Below are 19,168 nucleotides of genomic sequence, written 5' to 3' on the forward strand. Positions count from 1 at the left end.
AGGGGTGAGATTTGTACAATTACTGCTTAAAAAAAAAAAATCTGAAATGCAGCAGTTTTAAAAGATTGTAAATGATTACCCTGAATGTTAATGCATAGGGCACCACACATTACACATTTCCCACTGCTCTTTACCACCTCTAGGAACTCCTGTGTTTACATTTTCTTGTGAGCTAGGTTCATGAGATGTGTGCCATCTAAACACGCTCGTATGCACGCACAGCGGATGGGAGGCCTCAGCAAGAACACTGGGAAATGGCTCAGTCAATTCCAGTACTTACTATTTGAGAACAAGAGCTTACACACATCCAATAGACAGGAAACAAGGGGTGAATGCATGCAAACAGAACATTGACAAACTTTCAGTAATAATTTAAACTTTATTCAAATGATTAGTCAAGCAATGAAGTATCTTGGTTCCCTAGAGACTTAAATAACTTCAAGCATTCAGAATTAAATATACAACGACATGAATCAAAATGGTCCAGTGGTCCATACAGCACTTTTCTGTCTCACGGTTATGAAGCCCTCGGGGAAATTCTGTCCGACAGCTCCACCGGTGTCCCCTCTGTACCGTTCATGGTTGTGGAGCTTAGGTGGAAGCTAACCAGGGATCCTCCAAGTCACTAGGGATTTTGGGAGATGGGGCGTTTCTCCCTGCAGAACTTGAGAGGTCTTCATAAAGTCTTGCGTGAAGGGAGAAGCAGCAGAAACGTGTGAGATTTGGGACGCAGCCAGAAACAGTCCTTTCCCCAACCCTTCTTCACTGTTCAACTACCTCTCTCTTCAGTGCAGTATCCATGTGTGCAAGGATAGAAAACAGCATTGGAGAGTTAGCCTTTCGGCCTTCGCAACCAGGTGTATATTCCACGAAGGGTCGTGGTGGGGGGGAGTGGTTGCATTTCAAAATAAAATAACTCACAGTACATTAAATGTTAAATCTGACTTCTTTTTAGTATTTTTTTCTCTCCTAAGTTTTGTGATTTTCTTTCCTTATAAAAACATTTACATATTACATATATATACTTTCTCATATACATATATATATATATATATATATATATATATATATATATATATATATATATATATATATATATATATCTTTTATTAAGAGAGTCTTTCTGTGGCGTGGGCAGGGCTATCCTCCACGGAAGAGGTCGTTTAATCTGTCCAGCTCTTTGCAGTTGTCCATGGTCATGAGCTCGGCCTTCTTACGTAGCCGGTCGTCCCTGTACACTTTTGCAGCATACAGCAGGTCCGTTTCTGAAGGAGCGAGAGACAGAAAAACCACGTCGGAGAGTTCAGAATTCAGTCAACACACAACGTCTGGCCTACAACAGCTGAGGCCAATATGAATGCAGCAGTCCAATTCTCAGAATTAAAATAAATGGCATTCACTCCATTATTTGTTGTGATTGCATTCAAAACAGACTAGTACATGTATTAATGCAAATTAATTTCAACATATATTTCCCTAGAGGGGAATCAAGAGTGTAGCGGGTAGTTAAGAGGCACATGTTGGAGCTCCATTGTGCAAAACCATTTGTGTAAAGCCATGTGCAGAGGCGCATGTAAAGTGCACAGAGGCACGTGTAAAGTGCACAGAGGCACGTGTAAAGTGCACAGAGGCATGTGTAAAGTGCACAGAGGCATGTGTAAAGTGCGCAGAGGCATGTGTAAAGTGCACAGAGGCATGTGTAAAGTGCACAGAGGCGTGTGTAAAGTGCACAGAGGCGTGTGTAAAGTGCACAGAGGCGCGTGTAAAGTGCACAGAGGCGCATGTAAAGTGCACAGAGGCACGTGTAAAGTGCACAGAGGCACGTGTAAAGTGCACAGAGGCACGTGTAAAGTGCACAGAGGCACGTGTAAAGTGCACAGAGGCACGTGTAAAGTGCGTAGAGGCGTGTGTAAAGTGCACAGAGGCGCGTGTGAGGGACGAGAAGATGAAGGAACGTACTTGTCTGTCGCTCCTTCCAGCAGTTGTTGCGCACATTGTTTACGTAGTCCTCCTCAACACCCTTCTCGATCTTCTGCAGTGCCGAGCCTTTGTACTCGGATTTGAAGTCTCTAGTGACAAAGTAATCCACACGCAGGTTCTCCGTCTGCCTCTTCACTGTCTGGCCCGTCGACCTGTATGGCACAAACGCACACTGTTGAAACCCGGCCTCAGAACCTGGATCTTGGAACCAGAGCCTCGGGGCTGTGAGTTTTACAGAATTTGTTTGTTAATAATGAATTTGTTTGTTAATATGGCCCACAAACTCCAGTCAGTCCAAATTTCCACATGTGTCTGTGGGAACTGTAAGGACGCTGGGTCACTCTGCTGTGTGAAATGGGACTCGGTGCCGACAGCGTCCGCTGAGCAGAGGGAACAGTACGTACGGTCTGGAGTACAGACTGTAGGGAGGTGTGGACACCATCAGCTGGCTGAGAACAGACACCAGGATTAGCACCACTATGGGCATCAGCTGAACGAACATGGAAAATCCTCCCTGAGAACAAGAGAGTGAGATTGGAGGTCGGAGTCAGGTGGAAATCAGAAGAATTCATACGCCAGCCTAGAACATCTGCTTTCTGAAAATATTTAAATGGTTTGCTACAGTGTAGAAGATTTAATGCATGTATAATATAATGCAGATATAATACAATAAAGAAAAGGCCATATATTTTAAAAGTCATACTGACTTTTCTTAAGGCAGTCATAACTCAGCACGTTTATAGCCACTAAAGCTACTTGAAGGGAGACCGACAGAGGAGTCCTGTTCAGCACCACTGCAGTCATCAGTCTAGCAGTGGTGCATTTTACTGAAGGGTCAGCACACGTCTCAAAGGACTGAGGGAGTGTAACGTACGTCTCCCCTGTCCTCCCGCTCCCTCCGGGCATGGTCCGAATGCGCAGTGTATCGCTCCCTCCCGTTAGTGAATGTATGTGTGCTTGCTGTGAGGGAGGGGGAGAAGAGGGACGGAGGGAGAGAGAGAGAGAGACCTTCAGACTCTACATTCTTGCATCATTGCAATGACAGTTCTTTGGCTCCAACAGTCCTGAAAAACCATAGCAGAGGCAGCTTAAAGTTTACCTGCTCTGACACATGAGACTCTACGCAGCAGCTAATTATCAATCATTTCCTGACAGTGACAATGTCAGAACAAGTCACTTCACTCGTCACGTTAAACAAGCTCTGTCTGAATCAGCAACATAGAGCAAGATATCTCTGAGCAAAACTATATGAGAGGGAAGGTGGCCTTATAACCGAGAAACGTAGTGATAACTTGGCCACGAGTGGTCCAGAAGCCGTGTGTGGTTCTTTAAATCATCCCTGTCCTCCGAGTCTCCCTGTCCCTGTCCTGAGAGTGAAGAGGCAAAACACAGCCTTCTAGTGTGTGGACTGCTGTGTCCACATCACGGACGTACACGAGCCAGGAGCCTTGACCTTCAGCTCTTCTGGACATCACCAGATTAATGACACGGTCACATTTTAGACTGGATATTAATAACCTGCCAACAGCAAATGAATTTACGGCATATAAGAGTCGGTCAGTGCCTCATATTTTGAGGTGGAGCATGTGACTGTAATGATGAAGGCAGAATGAACCTGGTCCTTACATGAAGGAAAGCCCCCTCCAAAGAACATGTTGAACAGGTCCTCTGGAGTAATGTCAGCTTCAAAGCCCCGGTGGAACTCAAAGCCGCCATGTCCACCATGTCCCGGGCTGCTTGGCTCCTCCCCTCCAGTGACATCATACTGCCTTCGCTTGTCCGGGTTACTCAGTACTGCATACGCGTTGCCAATCTCTGCAGGGCAAGAGAGAGGACCAAAAAGCCACTACAAATCTGCCTCATTAGAAGGCATGCAAGGGTGAAAATACCAGCACCACCAACATTAACAACATAAACAAACAAACAAACAAACAAACTGGAAATAGTTACTTTTGAAGGCCTCCGTGGCTCCAGGAGCATGATTCTTGTCTGGATGGAACTTGAGTGCCAGCTTCCTGTAGGCTTTCTTCAACTCTTCTTCGTTAGCATCTTTAACGACACCCAGGACCTCGTAGTAGTCCTTACACTTCTTTATCCTGCAGACGCACGAGACACAAGGACTCACGTCAGTAGACTAACCTCCCAGCACACAATCATCTCTGTAGAACAGCTGTCTGCCAAACGTCCGTCTTTCATCCAACAGAGGGTGATAATTAAAAAAACTGAGCTCTGCTAAACACAAACGGTAAATGCTTCACTTGCTTGATTTGTAAACCAACAAACTTAAAGAGCTCACCGAGTCCCAAACATAACACACCAAATCATTATGGACTTTAGTTGAATGAAACAAATTCATTCTTTAAATTATTCACTTTTTAAAAATACTGCACCAGGCTTTACTGTGATAATGAGCTATTTCTGAAGAACACAGGTTGGAGATTTCATGACTGCCACTGACTGAAGCAGCACAAACTACAGTCACAATACATAGCTGTCAACAAAAAATGATGGCAAACAGTTACAGAAGGATCTATAGTCATATAATGCAAGTAAAACACTTGTGTGGGTGCAAACTTTTGCAGTGAATCTAAAAAAAAAAAAAAAAAAAAAGATATACAACCGATATAAGGAGCCACATACAGCAATAAATAAAGGAAGATATTAGTAAATCCCAAGTGACCTATGCATTGAGTGGCTGAGGTAGACTAAATTCTCTGGAGACTAAGTTAGTGCTAAATGAGTATGAGGGACATGAGGGACCAGGTGCAATAAGCGCATGATGTTGCCTGAAGAGAAGTCTCCACGGAGACAAAAGATGTTGCCTGAAGAGAAGTCTCCATGTAGCCACCACAAACAGCTCCATGATACTGTAGTTCAATGATCACAGAGACTGGATCAACTACACTGGAGCGTAAGCATGGATGAAATGTAGCACAGTTTGGTACCTTCAGAATGAGGAAGGCTTCTTTGAAAAAGGTGGCACAGGTTGTAGACGGACACAGAGCAGGTAGCTCCTAGAGGAAATTACTGAAGCTATTTTGAGGGGATTCAGCATTGTGTTTTTATAAACACTTCAGTTCACCAGGCTTTACTGTATCTTGACAGCTTTCACCAAAACATATACTCTGGGGAAATCTCTATTGTGCTCTACTTTCTATTATGTGTTTTACAGTTATTTTAATATATTCTTTTATAAATAAATGACAGATTTTCTGATCTGATTTTCAAAGAAGAAGAGTCTTTGAAATCGGTGCCCATCATGTATGAGTTTACTAATAATAATCCAGAACCAGTGAAATTATACTCCTATTTGGTGAGGACATTTGAGATGATATGAAAAGAACTTTCACTGCTGGGCACTTGCATCCAGTTAACAGTGATACTTCATGCCACACTGCTGCGTGCTTGATTTGAGGCTGTATCCTGTGTGGGAGGGGCAAACACTTTATATACACTTGATAGATAATAAATGCAAGACGGCTCATTTCCGTTAAACAGTCTAAAAGGTCAGATGTGAAGGAAACACTGAAGTAGCTGCAACCTCGACAGGAGCACATACACAATCATCTGCAGTAATGCACCTCAAAATCAAACTAGATTTTCACAAAGGTCTACAAACGGTCTGCCTTCAGCAGTTTGTGTGTATGTGTGTTTGAGCAACTGGATCGCGGTGCTCTTTTTAGTCCGCAGCCGAGCCACCCCGCTCAGCCCGTTGGGCCCCAGGTTGGGCAGCAGGATCTCCTGGACTCGGCTGCCATCTCAGAAAACCACCTTCTGGAAGAGGGAGATTTCTGGCTCAAAGGCAGAAACTCCGCAGCATTTAAAAGAGCATGATCAGCCGGATGGGTACGTGTAGCCCTGAGGTGGCATCATTTGGCTGCATGTGCTTTATATATAGATTCAGTGGTCAATAAAATTACAGATTTTTTTAGCACTGAAAATCACCAGTTTTGAGTGTTTGGACTTTGTAGCTTTGTAGGGTTGTAGCTCATTTCATTCAAGAGCACCTGATGCTCTCTGTGTCCCAAATGTGTGGAGCAGATCAGTGAATGTTTGCAGTATCACTAGCTGGTTGTGACATTCATTTAGGGTTTTAGGACAAAACCAAAGATGCTTCGTTTCCATCCCTACAAATAAGGCTTCATTAATGATGTTTGGCTTTCATCCGCTTGGGCTGCAAGACTCTGTACAGGCTGTGAATCAAAGACAACCGGCCATTATCAGAAGTTACTCAGCGCATCACCTATCTGAACTCCTAATGCCTCTGATGTCCCCTGGAGGCCTGGTGTTCTGAGCTCTGCCAATCAGACTCCATATATGCTACTGAAGCATCAGTCCTTCAGCGCAGAACTGCACTACGGCTGTTGAACTACATACTGCAGTTTCACAAAGCAGAGATCTTTAAGGAAAGTGGTGGCCTCTACTACTCTACAATACCAATACCTTCTGCTGAAGAAGAGGGATGCGTAGCCACTCCCCAGGGTCTACGAGTCCGCCATGTAGTATTATCTACATAGAAGTGTCTGTGTGGGTATCGGTGAATGAGTACATGAGCTGATCATTTCAGACACTTATCCACCTCGTAGGATCAAAGAGCACTCAGACGGTCGGTTGTATCCAAGTGTTTTCCACCTTGCCCAGCAACTGCGATCATGTAGCTTTAAAGAGCAAGACCAGGCCCCGCCCCCCTTCTGTCCACCCAGAGGGCTGCTTCACTTAAAGTGCATCCCATTTGGACAGTGAGCATTTCTGAAACGGTTGTGGTCTGCTGCTTCCAGAGTTTAATTATAATTGGTTTATGTCAAAGTTTTTTTATGCACTGTTCAAAGTTCCAGAGGATGGTACGTCACACCCATAGTGAACACCTGTGGTGACTGGTGACAACCCGATCAGCCCCAACTCCTTGTTAGCTTTACACAGCATCCACACATCTACACACAACACGGTACCTAGCAGCGAGGGAAACACACCACCGTGTGCTAGGTGCCAGATAACCTGCAGTGAGGAATACAAGTATTCCAACACTCTGTGACTTTCCTAGTTTGATCACTTAGAAATCATGGAGGGGTCTGAGATTTCCATCTTAGGTACATGTCCACTGTGAGAGACAATCAAAAAAAGAAAAAAAACAAACAGATGTATTTACTTTAATAAAAAAAATTTTAATCAGACATTGTGATTTCTGGATTTTTTTTTTTAGATTATCACAGTGGACATGCACCCAAGATTTTTCAGACCCCTCCATGATTTCTAAATGGGGAAAGTTGCTGGGTGTTCAAATACCTATTTTCCTCACTGTAACTAGACAGACTGTTGAGATGAATGCACACACTATGTAACATTAATACCTTTAAACACATCATCACACACAAGCAGCTTAACACATTAAAAATACAGAACATTCTGCACTCTCTTATGCAGCGTCCTTACACCCGGTGGAGAGACTGGATTAAACCGTACAGAAGGCTGTGCTGGCAGGCGGACTAGATGACAAACACAAACCTCACCTACAAGCGCAATAACAACACTGGCATGCCGAGATGTCCTAGATTAAGGCCACACCCACCGTGCTGCCCAAATAACCGGGACAGCAGACCATGGCCCAGCTTCAATAACACTCAGCTTCTTGATCAATAATGTTGATTGGAAAACATGAGGGTCAATTTGTTTTTTTTTGTTATGCTCATGATTTATTTCTCAGTAAAACAGTAAGAGCGTGAGATCATGTGACGGAGGTCTATAGTGGTCAGTTTCAATCGTAGACCACCTGGCCATGGTCCAATAGTTGATTTAAAAGGGGAGCATTTCATTTGAATAGTTTTTCTGTAACAGCTTACACAAGTTTCATTATCTAATACAGGATAGAGTACACAATTATGAAGTGTGTTTTTGTACTTATTCAATGTACAACTCTGTGGGTAAACGAAATAAGGTTTTATTTCCTAAATGTTTTACTTCACGTTCCTCACTTCCGTCAGTCTTTGACAATCACTCTTTATTCTCATCTCTCTCTCCGTCTTCCCCCACACACCACCCCTCCCTCTTTCTCTCCATCACACCCTGTAGTTTGCCTGGTCCCATGGGCTTCCTGCCAGCCCTCTGGGGTTCCCATGGTGACAGCCGGGTGTGTGTGAAAGACTGTGGAGGCTGCAGTGTCCGGTTCAGAGGGCTGTGTGACACCTCGGGGCTCCATGCAAACCCCCCCACAGGACAACCGCAGCACCCCAGCCAGGACACCATCTCTACTGCAGCCTGGGAAAGGCACCGCGTTAAATATTCATTCACCCCATTTGATTTGTTTAATTATGCACTACGTTACCCTGTACTGTGCTGTTTCTGTACTTGTCATTTTAAACATACAGTACTCACTTTTTAGGTACATACTTAATATTTTTATCTTTAATTTCTTTTAACATTTTCTTTTTGTCTTTTTGTCTTTGTCTTATCTCCTTTTAATGTTTCTTTTATTTATACTGTAAAGCACTTTGAGTTACATGTATGTATGAAAGGTGCTATACAAATAAAGATTATTATTATTATTATTATTACATTCTAAAGCCTCAACCTCATAAAGGTGAAATATTTCTTGAAGCACAGAAATGATCAGACCAAGTCTAAATGTCTCCAAGAGTGTATTTGTATGTCACACACCCACGTGTTTATGATGGCGCGCGCACACACGCGCGCACACACACGCGCGCACACACACGCGCGCACACACACGCGCGCACACACACACACAAATCGCTGAACACCAAGAGGGTGTGATGAAATGTAATGAAACAGCAAAAGTTGCTCCTGATCAGTGCAGGCAGTCACTGCAGTGCCCCTCAGGAGGCTCTACTGTACAGGTTCAAAGGCTGTAAAGGCGTCAGCTGTAAGGCAAGAGAAGAGTGTGCAGGGCAGTGGTGACACATCCAAGCACCATGAGGACTAGCTGTATCCACGGCAAACAAACGGTCTAGCCTAGGGGCCAGATCGGGACCTGCTGTTCAACAACAGCAGCAGCGGGTTTGGTATACTCTGTAAACTCACTGTAAACAAGGGCAGCTGATCATCTGTGCTGATCTCTGTCTTGGCTGACCGTTTTGCAGAGGGCAAGAAAATGAGAGCCAGCCAACTGAGGATGTGGATGTACAGCTGTCCTGATGGTACAGCTGTCCTGATCCACTACATTAGGAGAGTTAATGGCCTCACCTCAACTTATATACAGCCCAGGTGAGCAACCAGGTGTCTCCCACTTCACATTATATAAATGTTAAATGTGCCATATTTTGTCAATTTTTCACCGCAATCTAAATTTGTCCTCCGCTTTTTACCCATCTGTGCAGTTAAAACACACACACACACACACATATACACACACAAGTCATTACTAGGGGGCTGTGGTTCACACGTGCCCAGTGGGCAGCCCTAGCCAGGGGAGTAGTTGGGGTTAGGTGCCTTGCTCAAGGGCACCTCAGTCATGGCCTCAGGTTTGGGAATCGAACCCACGACTTTCCGGTCACAAGACCAGTTCCCTACCACCAGGCCATGACTGCACCTTATATACAAATCAAATCAAATATATTTGTATAGTGCTTTTCACAACACATGTTGTCACAAAGCGCTTATATACAGCCCATGTGACCAACCAGGTGTCTCTTACCTTACTTTTTATACAGCCCAGGTGACCAACCAGATGTCTTTACCTCACCTTATATACAGCCCAGGTGACCAACCAGATATTTTTTACCTCACGTTATATACAGCCCATGTGACCAACCAGGTGTCTTTACCTCACCTTATATACAGCCCAGGTGACCAACCAGATATTTTTTACCTCACCTTATATACAGCCCAGGTGACCAACCAGATGTCTTTACCTCACCTTATATACAGCCTAGGTGACCAACCAGGTGTCTCTTACCTCACCTTATATACAGCCCAGGTGACCAACCAGGTGTCTCCTACCTCACCTTATATGTAGCCCAGGTGACCAACCAGGTGTCTCCTACCTCACCTTATATACAGCCCAGGTGACCAGCCAATTGCAGACTGACTCCAACGGGGAGGTATTGACCATCACATTAAATTATCGCATCAGATAATTCAGAATAATCCATTCTGGGAACTACAATGTTGACAAAAATCTAATTGCTCTGTGAAAACATGCATCTGTTCATTCGAAAGTTCATCTCAAGTGGCACTGATCACTACAGCATGAATAAACACAACACACACATAGATACAAGAGAAACATAAAGGTATATACTGCTGCCAGTCTACAGATGAGTGAACACATGAAAAAAAACAGAACTGCATGTGAACGACAAGACCACTACAGTCTCCATCGGTTCACTGTGCTGTACTGGTCTACCACAACAGCTACATACAGAATAGAAGCACTGAACATGCACGTTGCACAACCTCTGTCACACAGATTGGTTACACACACAATGCAGTCCCAAAATAAAACGGTTCTGAAATGGCACCGCGCCTCGCTGTTTATCTGTGGTTATAAGGACAAGCCTTCCCTTAAGTGGGTGGGCTATTTTCACTTTAGGACTACAACACACCCACATACGATACTACTGTCTGGAAAGAGAAGCCATTTCCCTTCTGACCACAAGGTTCATTAGAACAGTGAAGCATTCTACCACAAGAGGACGTGAGAGGGGTGTAATGTTTGGCAGATGCCGCCACTCACATACACAGGTACTGGTAAACTCAGTCATGCCTCACCTCTGCACCCCCTCCACCTGCTCCTTGGTAAAGCCCTTGGAGGAGGAATCTCCGGCCCCTGCCTCCTGGTGCTGGGCCTGTGGTTGTCGGGGAGAAGCATGTGTCCCATTGGCCGGCTTCCTGCAGTATGCTCCTCCGTTACCAGCTGAACTTCCATTCCTCTGCAAGGCCTCTAACAAGACTGTCAAAAAGGAACCAAAATGATAACTTTCATGCTGAACGCACTGAAAAAAAGAAACGGCAAAAAAAGATCTATCTAATATATATATATATATATATATATAACTAGAAGTGGTAGAGTCTCAAATCTAGGACTAAGAAGTATATGCATTATCAATATAAAATCTGTTCACAGCATCACAGGGCAAACACACAACCAGCTGTTTTTTCAATAATTAGTGGCTTGACAGCAAAGAACAGTGCATTCTCTAAAGCTCATGAACACAGCAATTTTTTAAGCACAAACTATACTTTAAGGCCAGGCGAGACTTAATCTGTCTGGTGAAATCAAAATCACTTGTACACACAATACATTACAATGTTTTCCAGTTATTTGTCGGTCCAGATAAGCAATATAAAAAATACAAACATCCATTTTTGTCAATGACTATAGTCTGCAAGACCAAAAATATATGATCAAGGTAGATTCTCAGTCATAGGAGTTGCAAATAAATTATTTTCTGTTAGGTCACTGCTTTATTGGTAGATACGAGTTAAGAAGTTATGGGTACTTAGATGAACAGCCAATTTCAGAGAAAATGACCAATTTGATCACATGTCAGAATTAAGATTTAATGTTTTCCTGGGGGGCACAGTAAGAGATGAATGGGGGACTATCTTTATAAATTATTGACCCATGAATCTTGTGAAGATGTAATTAGCACCCATCACTGCACTGTATGTCTGCACCCTGATTGTTTTAAATCAGTAGAATCATGACATCTCCTTATGTTGTGCCAGAGGGTATCAATGATCCTTTGTCAATAGTACATTAAAGATTAAAAGGTTGCATGGACATTACAAAACTAAACCAAGTTTAAACTTATGATTTTGGTCCAATATTGTACCCATGTTGTAAAGATAATCTATAGCCACTACAGAAAGGTTTTAAAATCAGCATAAATTGTAGAAGCATTCTTAAAACAGCATTAACAGCATGGTAAATTAAAACAATCCACCACTTTTTACTTTAAAAGATTATTTGTGTAGCCAAGATCCACATAAATAATCAATCGATTAAGTCATCTCATAAAATGAGCCCTCCAGCCATGCCTTAGTTACTGAGAGTCTGGATTAGCTAAAGATCTACTCCTCTTCAATTAGCTTCAGCTCAAGTATGTCCTTAAAGGACTGTGGCAAGACCTGCATGGGTCTGGCTCATCTCTTCCCATACTCTGCAGCTACCATCTCTGATTCATGCTTACTGCCCTCCGTCTTTCCAAACTCCCGGGGACATTATTGCATGGCATAGTGACAGTGATCAGCCAGTGTGACGGCCATGCCATCAGTGCGGTGGATGTAGGGTAATAAATGAGTAACTCTGTTCTGGGAGGGATGGAACCCACTGTGAGTTCTTCCACGGCAGTAAGACCATGCAAGCACAGCCCTTAGATCACAAGGCCTGATGACCTGCGAGGAGGATCTGTGTGAACTCATGTGTATAAAAGTTAGTCATAACCAAGATTTAAAAGCTGTTGAAAATGTCATAAATGCTCCTTCATACATCCAAATTAATGATTAGCCTCTCCCTGTTCTGATTCAAAGATGACAAAAATCTAAACAAACAAAAAAAACAAGAAAACATTTCAACTTGGGCAAGAAGTTCACACAGACATAAAGAGAGAAGCTGACACAGAGTACCAACCTCTTAACGTTAGACCTACGTCACATAGGACACGACGTCACTAAACGCGTGTGAGTTACGGTAGAAACCTTAGATAGCTAGCTCGATATCAACCCTGATATGAAGGAATCCTGTGCAGCAAGTTAAACGACGACGACACGGTCCCAGTAACTCGGTCTCGGTTCCGTGTCCATCCGAGCTCAGAGCATCTCCAGTTAAGCGGAGGACTGAGGCAGCTATCAGCGGCGATAACGTCTATTGTGTTGACATCGCAGTGTTAGCTAATAAACTATTCTAGTTCAACTGAGAAGTACAACACATCCCCAATTAAAAGATAAGAATGAGATAATGACCAAACTAATCTCGACCCACTGCGCTAAGTCGGTGTGTATTAGTGGACGGGCCACGAACACGAGCTCGGCGGTCCGGCGGCCGTTGGTCGGCGCTGCTAGCTAACGCTAACGTAGACGTCGGGACTGAGGCGCTGCGGTCAGGTTACCTTTCGCTTTCTCGGTCGGGTAGAGTTTTTCCGCTTTGTTCAAGAACTTTATAGCCTTGTCCTTGTCTCCCGCTTCGAGGGCGCTCGTTGCTATGTTTATGCATTTTTCAGCCTCGTCTCTGTTGCCTTCCATGGCCTCCCTCTTCCGAGCCCCGGCTCAGCTGACACTCCTGCCGACGCTGTTCGGCGCGTAGCATCATTTGTGCGTTAGTGTCGGCACTTTCGACGACGACGGATATGTTGACAAACTGCATTGAAAAAAATGTAGTTGGAAATTAATCTCTTTTCAGAGAGCTTTGAGTTAAGGACTCAATTACGAGGGCGCATTTTATTCGGTGGACTTCGATATGAGCGCAGTGTCGAAAGTTATTAAGGCGATCTAAATAATTGGATGCGGGCGGGTATGTGTAGCACGATTTGGAGGCGGTTGAATGTAGATGGAGATCTACGGGGATGCTACTATGGTTTTATTTTTTGTTTATTTTGTGTTATTTTATGACGTTATTGTACACTTTAATAGGCCAGAAAGACAGGAAAATCACTTCATCTACTGTTTAGTAGTAACGTAATTTAACAGGTTGTAGTATGTAATCTACATAATCAGTTAATTTGCTCTATTCTTTACATAGACATAAAGGACGCAATTGTCATGTTCTGTATAAGATAGCAGCATATTATCATAAACAACGTATTAACCCCTAATGTACAGACACCCCTGCTCTTTACCAATGATTAGTCTCACTCTCAAGTGATGTGGAGATGGTGAAACACCTCAGCAACACTGCTGCACCTGATGCATTCAAACCAGTGTAACACCCATTAATCTGACACTGCTATGTGATGAACAGGGTGACAAACTGCGTGCCAACAGACGGGCTTCAGTCTGGAACTGTACACCAATAAAAACACTGCAATAAGACAGATATATCTAGTAAAGTGGCAAGTGGAGCTAGGTGTTTCTAATAATTTGAGGGGAGTGACAAAATCACATGCACACATTTGTGATGGATAATGGGGTCTTAAGCAGACACACTGGTAATCTGCATTGAGCTGAAAAACTAAACTCATGGCAATCTCAGAAAAGTTAGCAATTTTTGCCAATTGTAATTTTTTCATCGGAATCTGTCCTCTGCATTTAACCCATCCGTGCAGTGAGAACACGCACACACACACACACACACACACACACACACACACACACACACACACACACACACACACACACACACACACACACACACACACGCACACACACACGCACACACACACACACACACACACACACACATCTGTACATCTGTACTAAATTCCTACCTACCATTTTTAACACAGGAATTGGTCTTTTCAGTGAACATGCTAGCCTTTTCTGTCTCCCTGCTTGTAGAGGAGATGGAGTCTAGTAGTGAAGGACACCAGACTGTGGTCATATTTGATATTCTTTTCACTAAGAAAGCATAGACGAAGGCACAGGTGGATATCACTACATACACATTCACACTTAAATGAACAGAGTTGAACCATAAACATACTTTCTCCAGGAGAGTCTCCCATTGAGTGTGTCGATCGAAGACATCCTTTAGTTGAAAAAATTCACTTGAGGTGTTATCTTAAGATGGCATTCAGATATCTGGCTGTGGTATGCTGGTCCATGCGGAGATGACCCTGGTGAAGCAGAGCTTTGTCTTCTGGTCCAGGAGTCCCAGACACAGGCCCTTCAAACAAAATAGTTTTTTTTTTTTTTTAATAGTTGTGTTTATGTGTGCTTACCGTATAGCTAGAATAACCATGTTTACTGGGTTGGGGGAGTTGTAGCGTCTGGCCAACATACCTCTCTGTGGGAACTTACCTCTATGCAAACCTTTGCAACCGACCATACACCTGCCTGAAACACTCCCACTAAGGACATTACCACACAGGAAGTTGCTCCAATCACACAGGAAGGTACCATTACAGCTCATTGCTATGCAGTTCCAAGTTTTAGCAACTACAAACGATCTTTTGATTACTGAGCAACAGGTGCTGAGTGATCTCTGAGATTTGAGATCTGACACCGATACATACTGAACTTCCACTACATTTTAATCTTCTACAGCCTGTTTTTGTCCTGCTCCCTAAAGAGCTCAACCATATCCTATCCTTCACCTCCTCCTCTTAGGGCATGCTCAGGAAGGATCAAACAGCAAATAAAATCACACCATGGGTTTCATCTTTTGAATAATAACACAAACAAAAGCATATTAGTCATTTATAACGTACTAACCTAGATAGGAGAAGTGAAGGACTTGGTGAACAAAAAATACAGTATATTCAATCAAGACATACAGAGACACCCAGTGGCAAAAAATAAGTATTGCACCTGAGACCACTTGCCTTATAGAGCAGGTCACCACAGCGGTTGGCTGGACCACATCAGCTTGCACACACAGAGACATGCACACGCGCACACACACACACACACACACACACACACACACACACACACACACACACACACACACACGCTTGAACGTGCTTGAACGTGCAGAATATAATGAATATTGAGGTGAATGTTCGCATTTATAAATTTCAGAGCACAGGGCACACATTCAGAGCCTCAGTGAGATTACACTCCCCAATACTCAACACAAAAAAACAAACCAAACCCACAAATAACTTCTGAATTAAGCAGTGAGGATGCAATCTCTCATTGACCACACAGTCACAGTCACTCATTCATCATAATAATACACTGCTCAAAAAATAAAGGGAACACTAAAATAACATCAATAACATTTATTAATTAAATAGTGGAATGCACTGTGAACAAAATAACAAAAATGATCAATGTAAATCAAAATTATTATCATGAAGGTCTGGATTGGAATCATACTCAAAATCAAATGTCAGGCTGATCCAACTTCAGTGGAAATTCCTCAAGACAAGTTCGAATGAGGCTCAGTAGTGTGTGTGGCCTCCACGTACCTGTATGACCTCCCTAAAATGCCTGGGCATGCTCCTGATGAGGCTGTGGATGTTCTCCTGAGGAATCTCCTCCCAGACCTGGATTAAAGCGTCAGTCAAATACTGCACAGTCTGTGGTGCAACGTGGCTTTAGGGGATGGAACGAAACATGATGTCCCAGATCGACTAGATTCAGGTCTGGGGAACGGGCAGGCTAGTCCATAGCATCAATATCTTCATCATGCAGGAACTGCAGACACATTTCAACCACATGAGGATTAATGCATCAGAAGGAACCCAGTGCCCACTGCACCAGCATATGGTCTCACAATGGGTCTGAGTATCTCATCTCGGTATCTAATGGCAGTCATGGTATCTCTGGCTAGCACATTGAGGTGTAATCCTTCTAAAGAAATGCCTCCCCACACCATTGCCACCCACTGCTAAACTGGTCATGCTGGAGGATGTTGCAGGCAGCAAAACATTCTCCATGGCGTCTCCAAACTCTGTCATGTCTTGTCACAGGTCTCTCTTGTAAATGAGATGCCAAGTCTCAATGGGACAACCTGTATAAATAAAGGTAAAAAAAAAAAAAAAAACATGTGCTCAGCGTGAACCTGCTCTCATCTGCGAAGAGCACAGGGCGCCAAAGGCGAATCTGCGAATCTTGGTGTTCTCTGGCAAATGCCATTCACCTTGCACGGTGTTGGGCTGTAAGCACAAACCCCACTTCTGGACATCAGGCCCTCAGACCACCCTCGTGGAGTCCATTTCTGATAGCTTGAGCAGAAATATGAATATTCGTTCTGACATGTGTTCTGACATGTTGGTCTACATAAATGTATTATTTTTATTGAGCTTACAAATTAAGCCTAGTATTACACCATTGTATCTGTTGATGCAAATTTAATTGGAATGCCTCCACAGAGGCAAGTGCTGCCACCTGCAGGAGTACCTCAGTATAGCACAGTTAAGCATGGGTCCGCTCTGTGGGCAGAGAGGAGAGTGGTAGAAAGGAGATGGTCAGGACGTCAGTTTACAGCCTGGCAAATGGGCACACACACACACACACACACCCACCCAGGAAAATGAAGGCCAGAAAGGACAGGAAGAAGGAGCAGGAGGGTGAGTGTTGAATAACGAATGAATAAAGGTAGAATATTACCAACATTTCTGGGTTATAGGTGTGTGTATGGATATAATCATATATATATATATATATATATATATATATATATATAATGGACTTGAAACAGTGTGTACACCAGAGACAGGTGCAGAGTCAGGTGGTCTCTTTTGGGGATGTGCTGAGTATCTGAGTGGCCAGGCCTGTTTGAGAAAGCTATGAGGTCAAAGGTATAACCAGGAGGCAGGAATGACCATAATACACTGCTATATTCCATAGCATGATACATATGTGTCATTCTACAGAAATGTCCACTTTTCTGTCCCTAGACTTAACAGGACAGTTGTATTTTAAAACACCTCAAATTTAGGGATTTATTTACATTTTAAGACAAAACAACCATATATTTGAACAATTATATCTTTTTGAACCACTCATGAGTCAGTTTTTCTTTTCAACCATTTTAGTGTTTTTCCAAGTATGCCCAAAAATGCCTGTCCTCGCTGTCATGCTAGGAAACTAAGGGCTTTTTTAAAATGGAAAACTTTATTAACTCAACTGCAGTTATGTGTCCATAAAGGTCCAATACAGTGGGTTGCAAAAGTATTCATACCCCTTGAACTTTTCCATATTTTGTCACATTACAACCACAAACATAAATATATTTCACTGGAATTTAATGTGAAAGACCAACACAAAGTGGTACACAATTGTGAAGTGGAAGGAAAATTATACATGAATCAACATTTTTTTTTACAAATAAAAAACTGAAAAGTGCGATGTGCAAAATTATTCAGCCCCCCTGAGTCAATACTTTGTGGAGCCACCTTTTGCTGCATTACAGCTGCAAGTCTTTTAGGGTATGTCTCCACCAGCTTTGCACATCTAGTGACTGAAATTCTTGCCCATTCCTCCTTGCAAAACAGCTCAAGCTCAGTCAGATTGGATGGAGAGCGTTTGTGAACAGCAGTTTTGAGATCTTGCCACAAATTCTCAATTGGGTTTAGGTCTGGACTTTGACTGGGCCATTCTACCACATGAATATTCTTTTTTTTAAACCACTCCATTGTAGCTCTGGCTTTATGTTTAGGGTCGTTGTCCTGCTGGAAGGTGAACCTCCGCCCCAGTCTCAAATCTTCTGCTGACTCCAACAGGTTTTCTTCCAAGATTGCCGTGTATTTGGCTCCATCCATCTTCCCATCAACTTTGACCAACTTCCCGGTCCCTGCTGAAGAGAAACACCCCCAGAGCATGATGCTGCCTCCACCATATTTGACAGTGGGGATGGTGTTTGCAGAGTGATGTGCAGTGTTATTTCTCCGCCACACAGCGTTTTGCATTGTGGCCAAAAAGTTCAATTTTGGTCTCGTCTGACCAAAGCACCTTCTTCCACATGTTTGCTGTGTCCTCAACATGGCTTCTGGCAAACTGCAAACGGGACTTCTTATGGTTTTCTTTTAACAATGGCTTTCTCCTTGCCACTCTTCCATAAAGACCACATTTGTGTAGTGCACGACTGTTGTCCTGTGGACAGTTTCCCCCACCTGAGCTGTGGCTCTCTGCATTTCATCCAGAGTCACCATGGGCCTCTTGGCTGCCTCTCTGATCAGTGATCTCCTTGTTCGGCCTGTAAGTTTAGGTGGACGGCCTCGTCTTGGCAGGTTTACTGTGGTGCCATACTCTTTCCATTTCCGGATGATGGATTGAACAGTGCTCCGTGAGATGTTCAAAGCTTGGGAAATCTTTTTATAACCTAAGCCTGCTTTAAACTTCACCAAAACCATATTCCTAACCTGTCTGGTGTGTTCTTTGGACTTCATGATGCTGTTTGCTCCCCAATATTCTCTTAACCAACATCTGAGGCCGTCACGGAGCAGCTGTATTTGTACTGAGATTAGATTACACACAGGTGGACCCTTTTGAGTCATTAGCAGTCATCAGACAACTTCTGAATGCAATTGGTTGCACTCAGGGAAAATGGGGCTGAATACTTTTACACGTCGCACTTATTAGTTTTTTATTTGTAAAAAATGTTTTGATTCATGTATAATTTTCC

General features: G+C 43.3%; 1 protein-coding gene and 1 long non-coding RNA gene across 2 annotated transcripts; both read right to left on the reverse strand.

Moving 5' to 3' along the window:
* Window positions 1-359: 359 nt before the first annotated feature.
* On the reverse strand, window positions 360-13,243 carry dnajb14 (DnaJ heat shock protein family (Hsp40) member B14). Its single transcript, XM_076989530.1, has 8 exons — window positions 13,047-13,243; window positions 10,705-10,885; window positions 3,931-4,076; window positions 3,607-3,795; window positions 2,855-2,940; window positions 2,385-2,494; window positions 1,960-2,132; window positions 360-1,265 (listed from the first exon to the last, which is right to left on the reverse strand). The coding sequence occupies exons 1-8, from the start codon at window positions 13,177-13,179 to the stop codon at window positions 1,141-1,143; spliced, it is 1,143 nt and encodes a 380-aa protein (XP_076845645.1). The 5' UTR covers window positions 13,180-13,243; the 3' UTR covers window positions 360-1,140.
* A 2,326-nt stretch (window positions 13,244-15,569) lies between these two features.
* LOC143490913 (uncharacterized) lies at window positions 15,570-17,027 on the reverse strand. Its single transcript, XR_013125041.1, has 3 exons — window positions 16,942-17,027; window positions 16,682-16,766; window positions 15,570-16,552 (listed from the first exon to the last, which is right to left on the reverse strand). It is a non-coding gene; the product is annotated as an uncharacterized LOC143490913 (long non-coding RNA).
* Window positions 17,028-19,168: the final 2,141 nt, after the last annotated feature.

The sequence above is a fragment of the Brachyhypopomus gauderio genome, unplaced genomic scaffold, assembly GCF_052324685.1.
Source record: "Brachyhypopomus gauderio isolate BG-103 unplaced genomic scaffold, BGAUD_0.2 sc68, whole genome shotgun sequence".
NCBI lineage: Eukaryota > Metazoa > Chordata > Actinopteri > Gymnotiformes > Hypopomidae > Brachyhypopomus > Brachyhypopomus gauderio.